Consider the following 12,785-nt stretch of genomic DNA (forward strand, 5'->3'; position numbering starts at 1 on the left):
AAAAGCTTATTGTAAGCTTTTCTTTGAATCACTGTATCTGAAATCAGTGTTCTTTTATCAATGGCTTAGATAAAGTCAGCTATTTTCATAACTGTGAGTGTATCTCTGCTTATAAGCTTAAAGGAAATTTAAGTAGAAGACTTCGTTGAAGAGTGATAAGAATTATGTCTTTAGGCATTATGAAGCGCTGTACATTTCTACCATTCAAAAAAGTAAAATTATAAGCAACACAGTAGAATTGCAGAAGTAGCGACATATTTAAGACGTGGTACTAGAAAGATGCTTAGAAAAATGTCAAAATATAAAACATCTTTGAGTAATTTGATCAGTAATGTAGTCTGGGATCGTACCACTTTGCTGCTTCATATCTACATCATGTTGGCGGCCCTTCATGAATTCACATAGCCACTGTTTCTTTCTCCTTGAGAATCTTTCACCTCCTGAGGCCCTGTGAAAGAAGGGGTTTGTTAAAGGTTATTGTATGAAATTTATCGTGTGAAAGGATAGAGGATATTTCAGTTCAGTTGGGGAAAAACTGTTATTTTTCTGGTTCAAGTGGTTAATAAATCTTTAGAAGGAAGTTAATGATTATCTTCTAGAAATGAAACTATTTAAAAAATCTTCCAGAAGATAAATGAGTGAATTTAGAGCTTGCAGTGTTTGAGAAAATGATCATGTATTTAAAAAATATGACTGATGGCTGGGCACAGTGGTACATACCTGTAATCCCAGCACTTTGGAAGGCAGAGGTGGGCGGATCACTGAGGTCAGAAGTTTGAGGCCAGCATAGCCAACATGGTGAAACCCCATCTCTACTAAAATTAGCTGAGTGTAATGGCACACACCTGTGGTCCTAGCTACTTAGGAAGCTGAGGCAGGAGAATCGCTTGAACCTGGGAAGCGGAGATTGGAGTGAGCTGAGATCATGCTAGCGACAGAGATAGACTCTGTCTCAAAAAAGAAAAAAAAAAAAGATGGATACTTTACAGCTGTCCAAAATCATAGCAACTTACTATGTGTTTTTTAAAATTTAAGGTAATTAAAAATAAAATTAAAAATTGAGTTCCTTAGTTTCATTAGCCACATTTCAACTTCTCAATAGACACATGTGGCTAATGGCTGCTGCACTGAAAAGTGCAGATATAAAACATTTCAATAATCCTGGAGCAACCTGTTGAATAGACAGTGTTGTTTAAGAATAAAAGGTATGGTGATTGTAATGTTTATTAAACTATAATGTCGATTAATTTTCCTTAGACATTTTTACCTGTTTCTTATCAATTGACAGATCATACTAGTGCCTTTAAAGGTTATCAGCTTGTCAGTTCTATTTGTAACAAAATATTAATTCAATTGGTGCATTTAGTGGGTTATAAACTTTAATTTTAAGCTTGCTAGGTCTGTACTATGCAGTGCTATCTAGTACAGTATTCAGTAGCCACATGTGGCTCTTGAGCACTTGAAATATAGCTGGTTTGAATTGAGATGTGCTGTCAGTGTGAAATATGCACAGTGTATTTTAAAGAGTCCAAAAAGTAAAATTTTTTATTTAGTGCAAAAGAAAGAAATATTTTAAAAATACTGCTTATATGTTGATATAGTTTTGGATATATAGCATTAAATAAAATATTAAGATTAATTTTAACCTCTTTTTACTTTTTTAGATATTTTACTAGAAAATTTGAAATTATGACTCACCTTATAATTTTATTGCACAGTGCTGCCTGTACAAGAGTCAGTACACTAATAAATCAAGTAATATATAATCTATTCATACATGCGTAAATCAACAATGAGTAGATTTGTAAAGTGGAATGAAAATATATTTATTCACTTTTATTTTTGTCTTGTATTGGCTTTAAAAAAATAGTACCAGTAGTATCAAAATGTTTCATGATTCTATGTAGCATAGAACACTGGTGACCAGGTGGACTTGAGTAAAACACTGGTGCAAAGTTTTTAGCCAACTGCTAAATGAGGGATACAGACAGTGTGAATACAATGGGCATTCCAGGGACAGAGAGGTTGCTGGTACTAGAAATCTATCACAGAGACATTTGGAACTTGAATTGCCTAGACATTGAAAGATGAATATGATTCAAGTGGGGAGAAAACAAATAATTCTTTAATAAAGCTCACATAGGTAATGGACTGAATATGCTTAGTAGGCCATTAACTGGCAGAAATGATTTGAATCAAGGATTTCAGTGTGGAAATAAGAAAGATTGTGAGTTACGGTGAGATTGAATATTGGGACTCTGAGGCTAGGGTAATAAATCTAGATGGGTTTATGTAGGTATTTAGGAGCCATAGGAAATACTTACCAACTGGGAAGCGGCATGAAAGCAGTCTTTTTGGAAGACTAGTTTCATTGCAGGAGACTGTCCATAGCTGTTTTTCTGATGCAAGAAGGTATAATAATGTCCTAGGGAAAGGAGGAAAAAGGAGGCAGGTTTAAGATGTAGGAAGGGAGAACCATCAACGTTTTCTTCGAGGAAAAGGAGAAATTGAAGAAAGTGACCCTGGTTTTAAAACATAACAAATAAAAGTGTTTTGTATTTATTTATTTATTTATTTATTTATTTTGAGATTGAGTCTCACTCCATCACTAGGCGTGGAGTGCAGTGGTGAGATTTCAGCTCACTGAAACCTCTGCTTTCCAGGTTCAAGTGATTCTCCTGCCTCAGCCTCCTGAGTAGCTGGGACTACAGGAATGTGCCATCACGCCCAGCTAATTTTTGTATTTTTAGTAGACATAGGGTTTCACCATGTTGACCAGGATGGTCTTGATATCTTGACCTCGTGATCCACCCGCCTCAGACTCCCAAAGTGTTGGGATTACAGGCATGAGCCACCATGCCCGGCCAAGTGTTTTATATTTATACAATGCTATGCAGTTTCAAAATTCTGTCAGATAGCCAGCACAGCCTTTTATAGTGGGGAACTTGAGCTTCATTGTTTAAAGGACTCGACCAAAACCATTGTCTCCTTGTATAGGTGGGGCAGCTGAGAATCCAGTCCAGATCTTTTATCACTGCACAACCAGTCAATCACTGAGTTTTAATAATTTTGTTTGTTTCCTGAACATTTCTGAGATATGTTCACTTCTCTCTGTAACACCTTTACCTAAGATTAGGCTACTCCTGTCTTCTGGATTGATGTTTCCTGAATTTATACCTAGCTTCAGCCCTGCACCCCACCTCCTAAAACAAATAAAACCTTCCTTTATTAATACTTAAAATTCTATCTTCCTCCAATTCAGTCATTAAGGTCTTCTAAAATGCAGCCGGACTCTCCTGCTTAAACTTTTACATAAAATCTAAACTTCTTAGCCTGGCCTCATTAGGCTCTAATTGTCTTATGTCTGTTGCTCCAGTTCCATGTTCATTTTGTTTTTTTAGCTATATGCAGCTGTTGTTTTTCTGCAAGCAATGCCCTTTCCCTCCTTTTCCCAATTTCACCCTTAACTCCATATTTCACATCTTAGTATACTTGTCTACTTACTTGTCTGTGACCACTCTTCCCCACTCCTGTCCTCAACCCACCACTCTACCTGCTATGAAGATTAACTCAAGTAGGCTCAGTAAGGACAGAGGGACGGTTTCTTTCTTACTAGTAGTTGACCCACTGAAATTGTTGCATGTGTGAATGTTTTTGTACCTCAAAGTGTTGTTTCAAATTTAGAAGGAGCTTTAGTGGAGAATGAAAGAATGACTGAAAAATATTAGGGCATCATTTCCCAAGCTGTCTGTCAGAATGTTTATATCCTACAAGGTAGGATCAGATATGTTAGAGAATGCTGTAGATTATGTCTCTATTTTGGATATTCACAATGCACATAAGGGTCAATGATAAAGACTTAAAACAGTCCTGTGGTTTAAAAAAAAACTTTGTTTTTGATCCAGCTTTTTCCCAAAATATTTGAGTATGGAATATTTTTGGGTAGTATACCGTAATTTCTCTTAGGTTACTAGTGGTATTTGGGATTTGAGAAATGCTCATTTTAGGCCAGGTGCAGTGGCTCATGCCTGTAATTCCAGCACTTCAGGAGGCCAAGACGGGATCACCTGCGATCAGGAGTTCCAGACTAGCCTGGCCAATATGGTGAAGCCCCATCTCTACTAAAAACACAAAAACTAGCTGCGAGTGGTGGTGGGCAGCTGTTATCCCAGCTACTTGGGAGGCTGAGGCAGGAGAATTGCTTGAACCCATGAGGCGGAGGTTGCAGTGAGCTGAGATTGTGCCACTGCACTCCAGCCTGGGCAAAAAGAGTGAGACTCCATTTCAAAAAAAAAAAAAACAGAGAGAGAAATGCTTATTTTGACAGACATATGTGTCCCTCTGATCTAATTTATGTAATTAAAAAAAATCAGATCATGCCTAAATAATATATAGAGAAACTCTGTTTACAGTCAAAACAGAGAATCTGAGGGAACATACAACAATCCTCAAATATTTGAAGAAGAGGAATTAAAAGTACTGTCTTTGAAACTAGAGAATAAGAGCCAGAATTAGGAGAGAAAGTTGTCAGAGGGCGATTTTGACTTAGAATAAGGGTAACTTTCTAATAATTAGAACTATCCAGAAAAGAGAACTAAGTGCTATGGAAGGTAAGTAATTTTTTTGTCCATGAAGGTTGTCAAGCAAAGATCCATAGAAATGCTATAGAGAAGTTTAACACATCAGACAAGGGATAGATTGGAAGAGTTTTTCAGAACAGTTTGGAAATCATTCGTTTCTGACATAGCTATCAACTTAGAATTCATATTTCTTGGTTCCTTTCTAATTCTATGAATCTGTCTTGGTCTGAAATCTCAATAAAGGAACCAAGTATTTGTTATTGCAGATAAACAGAACACCAACTTTAGTTGTATAGTTAAGTGCCTTTACTTGATGGTATATTTTTTTAATAGACTATTGTTTTTCGAGCAATTTTAGGTTCACAGAAAAATTAAGTAGCAAGTACAGGGAGTTCCCATATATCCCTCTCCCAACACACTTACAACGTCTCTACTATCTGTTCCCACAATGGTGGTACATTTCTTATAATTGATGAACCTACATTGATGTATAATTATCACTAAAGTCCATGTTTATATAAGATTTCACTCTTACTTGGTGTTGTTATGAAAGACAATGTGAATATTCCTACTCATCTTTAAGAAAATAGTTTGTGGTCATTTCTTGCTATAGGTTAGGCTTTTTTGTTTCAGAGGTCTAAAAGTTAGCTTGTATCAACACTATTTGAGAAAGTATCCAGGGTTGGGGAAGGTTTTTTTTAAATAATCTTAAATGTTTACAAATATTTTATTTTGTTGGCTAACAATTTTTTTTTCCTTTTAAGTACCAAAAGAATTGGTGGAGCTCCATTTGAAGCTGATGAGGAAGATTGGCAAATCTGTTACGGCAGACAGATGGGAAAAATACTTGATCAAGGTAACTAGTATTTATAAATTTCCTGCTCTATTATGAAATATTACTCTAGCATAAGTTGATGTTGGGTTCTATAATATATAATTTTTAATTAGTTCACTAAAAATAAGACTATGACTCCAAAATCCACATGTCTAACAAGTATGTGATTCTCTTCTTTTGCTACTAAGTAATAATCTTGAGTCCTAAAGTTAGATTTCAGAGGTGTTATATCTTTTTTGTGCTGAATACTGCTCAAGACTTTTCATGTCTTTTCTCATTTAATTCTTAAAATCACCCTGGTCACATCGAGTAAGAAACTGATAAGGCCCAGGGAAGTTGTCATTTTTGCTTTAGTTCACACTGTATGCATAGACTTATTTAGTGGTTCCCCTAGTCTCTATCCTATAGAACAGGGGCAGGGGTCCCCAATCCCTGGACCACACACCAGTAGTGGTCCTCCCCATTCCTGTCCTGTCTGAGCTCCTGCTTCCTGTGAGATCAACTGTGGCATAGATTTTCATAGGAGTGCAAACCCTATTATGAACTGCACATGCAAGGGATCTAGGTTGTACTCTCCTTGTGAGAATCTACTGCCTGATGACCTGTCACTGTCTCCCATCACTCCCAGGTGGGGACCATCTAGTTGATTCAAATGTAATGCATTTGAATCATCACCAAACCATCTCCCTTCCACTCACCACTCCCAGTCTGTGAAAAAATTATCTTCCATGAAACTGGTCCCTGGTGCCAAAAAGATTGGGGACCACTGATACAGAAACATGCCATCATTTTCATTTCTCAGAATTTTTGCATATATGGTATCCTCTGCCTAGAGTACCTTCCCACCAATTCGTTTTCCTAGCCAACTTTTTGGCCTTTAGATCTCAGCTCAAGTAGTTAGTATTGTTTCCTTGAGTCCTTCTCTCAGGAAGATGTTCCTTCATGGATTTATGTTTAAGAAATTGTCATGTGGTTTTTTTTATTAAATGTTCATTACGTATCAGGCACTGTTTAGTGCTTTCTTTACATTATCTCATCTACAAAATACTGATTATCCTTATTTTATTCACAAGGAAATTGATTTTGAGAAACTAAATGCAGTAACTTGTCCAATCTTACATTGCTAAAAATGACAGAGCCAGCAGTCAAATCCAGGACTTGGTGAATCCAGTGCTTTAAAATATCACTGATGAAATGTCCCTCACATTTGTCTGTCATGTATATTGTAAGTTTCTTGAAGGCTTCTTTTAATTTTTTAGCATCAGTATTAGATGAATCAATTAATCGCTGAGACAATTTTAGTTTTCTTACCTTGGCTGCCAGTAAGCTTAACTTTGTTATATTTATTTCTTAGTTATAATTATTGCTAGTTGTCTGATGGAATTTTTACCTTCCCTGTTACATGGCTTTTATGGCGCTTTCATCTTTCTCCTTTTGGCGTCATTGTACCTATGTATTACTGAAAGCGGTTTCTTTTCCTTTTGAAGTAGATGGAATATAATTAATATAAAATTGTTTAAATCTAGAGCAAGTATCTGGCATCTGCTAGGACTTGTCACTTTGTTCATAGCAGACATTACCAGTCTAAGCCTTTCCTGCTAAGCCTAGACTTAGCAGACTACATTATTAGCACAAATTAGTCAGCATTGGCATCTATTTGTCATCTCTTGTTAGTAAATTCCCTAAGATAACTGAACTAAGACCTACAGAATGAGCAGAAATGTTGTTAGGAAATTACCAGTAAGTAGCTTAGCCCTACTATAATAGAAACTACCTAGAGAAAATGACAGTGAGTGGAGGCCTAACAATCATGTGTTCAGGAAGGAAGTTACTGTGATAATCCAACTGAGCAATAAGGAGGGCCTGAATTAAGGTTTTGGCACTAGGGATGATAAAGAGTGGGTAGATGTAAAAGCTGTTTGGAAGGTAAATCAACAACTGTTGATAATTGACAGAGAGAGAGGTGTTTAGGAACTGAGCTTAACCAAGGACATTCATTTGTTATTGTGCTGTATCTGCATTTGCTAACATATGTTCATCCAAAGTAGACAGAAACTCAAAAATCTAGGCAGATGACTTTTTACTTTTACAGTGGAATTACTCTTCTAAAAATAAAGAAACCCAGCCGGGCACAGTGGCTCACATGTATAATCCTAGCACTTGGGGAGGCTGAGACAAGTGGATTTCTGAGCTCAGGAGTTTGAGATCAGCCTGGGCAATGTGGCAAAACCCTGTCTCTACAAAATAATAATAATAACAATACAAAAAATAAGCTGGGCATGATAATGCATGCCCTGTAGTCCTATCTACTCAGGAGGCTGAGGTGAAAGGATTGCTTGAGCCAGCCTAGGAGGTTGAGACTGCAGTGAGCAGAGATTGTGCTACTGCATTCCAGCCTAGGTGACAGAGTGTGACAGTGTCTCAAAAGCAAAACCCCCATGAATGGAAATTTAAACTAACTGTTCTGCTAGGACCTGTTAACTCCTTGCTTAGTTGGATGGGCCTTGGCCTTATTCTTCACATTCCTTTTACTTGGCAAGTCGTAAAGAAATTTCTCTGCCAGTGAACCCTTAGGCTTCCATGAAGTTCCTCTATTTTCTGTGGTTGTTAATGATTGATTAATGAGCAATTTCGGATACCTTGACCATGGATAATAAATACCACTAGGCTAAATAAACAGTTGGCCTTCACAAATTTAGAACCTGTACCTCTGCTTCCTACTGCCCTGTCTCTTTCCCAAAGATAGCCATGTGGAGACCTTCAAAACTAGTGGGAAACTCAACTTTTAATAAATTACCCTTTAAAAAAAAATCACAGTTGATTTGTTTAGCCTCAGAATAATTTCTAAGTACAGGAGTTTTTCTTTTTTTTTTTTTTTTTGAGACAGAGTCTTGCTCTGTCACCAGGCGCCACGCTGGAGTGCAGTGGCGCGATCTCGGCTCACTGCAACCTCCGTCTCCTGGGTTCAAGCAATTCTCTTGCCTCAGCCTCCCGAGTTCAAAGAAAAAACAAATACTGTTACATCGAATGTAGTGTTTCAAAGAAATGTTAAAATAGGAACACAAATATGACTCTTAGAATAAGGAGAAGGTATTTTGGGGGGCTCAATACTTGAAAGATGTTATCATTAAGTAGAAAATAACCTAATGTGGCCAGGCACAGTGGCTTACAACTGTAATCCCAGCACTTTGAGAGGCAAAGGCGGGCAGATCATGAGGTCAGGAGATTGAGACTATACTTGCCAACATGGTGAAACCCCATCTCTACTAAAAATATAAAACAATTAGCTGGCCATGGTGGCACATGCCAGTAGTCCTAGCCACTCAGGAGGCTGAGGCAGGAGAATTACATGAACCCAGAGGCAGAGGTTGCAGTGAGCCAAGATCGTGCTACTGCAATCCAGCCTGGTAGCAGAGTGAGACTCTGTCTCAAAAAATATATAACCTAATATGTCTTTTCTGGGGTGTTTTTACATCCCTCAACAGGAAGTGACCTCATTCATTTGTCCCTTGAAAGTGAAGGGCTGAGCGCGGTGGCTCATGCCTATAATCCCAGCATTTTGGGAGACTGATATGGGTGGATCATGAGGTCAGGAGTTCAGGATCAGCCTGGCCAAGATAGTGAAACCCCATCTCTACTAAAAGCTATAAAAATTAGCCAAGCGCAGTGGCGGGCACCTGTAATCCTAGCCTCTCAGGAGGCTGAGGCAGGAAAATCGCTTGAACTGGAGTAGCAGAGGTTGCAGTGAGCTGAGATCGTGCCATTGCACTCCAGCCTGAGTGACAGAGTGACACTCTATCTCAAAAAAAAAAGGGGGGAAGATAAGAGGTAACCTCTGTTTCTTAGTACCTAGTAATAGGTTTAGAAATCCCTTGAAAATAAGTAAATTTGGCAATAGATGACATTACTCTAAACAGCAGTTTCAGAAAGGCCCATTTCATCTGTTAGCAAATCATAAAGGTCGCCTTTTTGTCATTTGTTAATTTGATTGTATTTTGATAAGAACTGGATGTTCCTTTACTGTCTATTTCTCAAAAGTAAATTAAGATTGATACTCTTAATTTTTATTTGCATTGTTAGTATTTTGTGTTTTTCTTTTTTTATCGATATATTCACATAACATAAAATTCACCATTTTAAAGTATACAGTTCATTGGTTTTTAGTGTAGTCACTGTGTTGTGCAACCATAACCACTAATTCCAGAGCTTTTCTAACATCTTAGTAAGAAACCTTGTATCTGTTATCAGTCAGTCTTAATCACACCCCACCTTCTCCCCTGTACCCATCTGTATGGATTTACCTTCTCTGGACATTTCTTAAAAATGGAATCATAAATATGTAGTCTTTTGTATCTTCTTTCACTTAAAGGTTTATGTACATAAACCTTGAAAGAACTTAAAGTTCTTTATGTTTATGTACATTGTATCGTGTATCATATCATTCCTTTTTATTGCCAAATACTAGTCTATTATATGGATAATAGCATCTTTTATTTATCTGTTATCAGTTGATGGACATTTGCTTTTTTCCTACTTTGTTGTCTATTAGGAATAATGCTGCTATGGACATTTGTGTACAAGTTTTTCTATGAACATGTATTTTCATTTCTCTCCTGTATATAACTAGGAGTAGAATTGTTGGGTCATATGGTAATTCTGTGTTTTAACTTTTTAAGGAACTGCTAAACTATTTTCCTTAACAGCTGTACCATAGGAACTTATGTTGTACTCAGCAATTTATGAGGGTTCCAGTTTCTTTGTAACTTTTTAATAATGATAATAGATAATATTTGACAGCTTATTATAAGCTAGGTGCTATGCTTGGTTTCTGTTTGTTTGTTTGTTTTTACATGGATCAACATTTAATTCTTACCACAACCCAGATCATAGAATGGTAAATTACTCCCAAAGTCACATAGACACCAGACAGTGAAGCAAGGCTTGAACACAGGTTTGTCTGATAGCACAGCATGAATGTCTAAAGCTTTATATATTGTAAAGCATTTTCAAAAACTTTGTAAAAGTTATATGAAGCATTTAACTTTGTAAAATGTTCCTTAGAGAGCACTACTTTCTCTGTGCTAATGTATGCGCAACCACAATTTAGTCTCATAAGTGAATTGCAGCTTGTAGTGCAGAAACGACACTGGATTTGTAATAGGAAAAACATTTACCTGAACAATGCTAATTACTAGGTGTGTAAGTTGTTACTATCTCCTGTTTTTTCATGAAGGCATAGTTTCAGCATAGTGTCTGTCAAATAGTTGGAACCCAGCAAATACTGTTTAAATATTAATAATATATAACCACAGCAAGAGCAGAGTAATTTTAGAAAAGTATTTTCTTTTCTATGGCTGGCATTCCTTTGGAAATTGGTTGAACTTGAGTCAAATTATTTATACTTGTGGATGTAGAAATGTTAGATTGTGTTTTCCGTAGTTTTCTACTGAACTCCTATATGACTTCAGATGGTCCAGTGGGTGTTTTATAATACTAAAATGCCTAAATCCATAGAGAAGCGTTCCATAAATACCTTAATAATGGCTGAGAAATCTCCTGTGACAAGAGTGCAAGATTTGTATTGGTTATAAAATCTCAATTATATACTCAAAAGTACTGTTCTGGCCAAGGGCAGTGCCTCATGCTGGTAATCCCAGCACTTTGGGAGACCGAGGCAGGCAGATCACCTGAGGTCAGGAAGATCAGCCTAGCCAACATAGTGAAACCCTTTCTCTACTGAAAACACAAAAATTAGCTGGATGTGGTGGTGGGTGCTTGTAATCTCAGATACTCAGGAGGCTGAGGCAGGAGAATCACTTGAATCCAGGAGGCGGAGGTTGCAGTGAGCTTAGATCGCACCACTGTGCTCAAATCTGGGCGACAGAGTGAGATTCCATCTCAAAAAAAAAAAGTACTGTTCCTTCATAGTCACAGAACTTGCATAGTAAAGAATGCCTATGTCAGTGTGTTTTGAAAGAAGTTACATAAAAATAGAAATTTAAAGTTGTTTGTCATTGCTTTCGCTAAGCAGATAAACATGGAAATACAAAATCCTTTCTTAAAATTTCTTGACTATAAAAAAGTTTTAGAAATTCATTGTAAAGTATTACTGTATTAATGACGTGTACTTTTCTTGATTTTCAACTGAGCTGAATATGAGGGAAGAATGCAGTTTGTAAGATTTATTGAGTTTTTATTGTGGCATTTTATTTTATATTTTATTTATGTATTTATTTTAGAGTTAGGGTTTCACTCTTGTCACCCAAGGTGGAGTGCATTGGTGTAGTCAGAGCTCACTGTAATCTCAAGACTCCTGGGCTCAAGTGATTCTTGAGTAGCTGGGACCACAGGCAAGTACCACTATGCCAAGCTAATTTTTTTTATTTTTTGTAGAGTTGATGTCTCGCTATGTTGCCCAGGCTGGTCCCAAACTCCTAGACTCAAGTGATCCTCCTGTCTTGGCCTCCCAAAGTGTTGGGATTACAGGTGTGAACCACTGCACCTTCCTTTGTTGTATTTTTAAAATATCTTTTGACTGTTGCCTATAGTATAAAATACTCCTTTGTTGAAGTATGACAACTTGCAAAATACAAGGGATACACTATTTTATATCACATACAAAAATTAACTGAAAATGGATCAATAACTTAAATATAAGAGCTAAATCTATGAAACTCTTAGAAAAACTTAAAGGGAAATCTTCATAACGTTGGATCTGCAGTGGATTCTTAGGACACCAGAAGACTGAGCAACAACAACAAAAAATAGATTAGCTAGGTTTTGTCAAATTTTAAAACATTTGTACGTCAAAGGACATTACAAAGAAAGTGAAAAGACAGCCTACAGAATGGAAGCAATTATATTGCAAATTGCACATATTGCAAACCATATAGCTGATAAGCATTTAATATTTAGGATACATGTAAGCTCCTAAAACTCAACAACATGAAGACAATCCAATTGGCAAAATTTTGAATAGATATTTCTTCAAAGAAGATACACAAAGATCAAAAAGCACATGAGAAGAAGTTCAACATCATTTGTCCTTGGAGAAATGTGGTTCAAGACCATAAGATACCACTTTACACCTAAGAGGATGGCTATTTTGTTTAAAAAAAGAAAATAAGTGTGGTGAATTTGTGGAGAAATTGGAACTCTCCTAAATTCCTTGTGGGAATGTAATATAGTACAGCTGTTATGGAAGGGAGTTTGGCAGTTCCTCATAAAGCTCATCAGAATTGCCATATGACCTAACAATGACCTCCACTCCTACATATATAATTACTCCAAAGCAGGGATTCAAACAGATCTTTGTACACCGGTGTTTATTGCAACATTGTTCACTGTAGCCAACAGGTAGAAACAACCTG

General features: G+C 36.8%; 1 protein-coding gene across 2 annotated transcripts in view; it reads left to right on the top strand.

The window, feature by feature from the left end:
* RSF1 (remodeling and spacing factor 1) overlaps nucleotides 1–12,785 on the top strand; it is a 168,646-nt gene that overhangs the window by 51,688 nt on the left and 104,173 nt on the right. For both annotated transcript variants that reach the window (XM_002754792.6, XM_009007374.5), the window contains exon 2: nucleotides 5,345–5,436. In XM_002754792.6, coding sequence (XP_002754838.1) covers nucleotides 5,345–5,436 — 92 coding nt within the window. The remainder of the gene's footprint in view (nucleotides 1–5,344; nucleotides 5,437–12,785) is intronic.

Source organism: Callithrix jacchus, chromosome 10, assembly GCF_049354715.1.
Source record: "Callithrix jacchus isolate 240 chromosome 10, calJac240_pri, whole genome shotgun sequence".
NCBI lineage: Eukaryota > Metazoa > Chordata > Mammalia > Primates > Cebidae > Callithrix > Callithrix jacchus.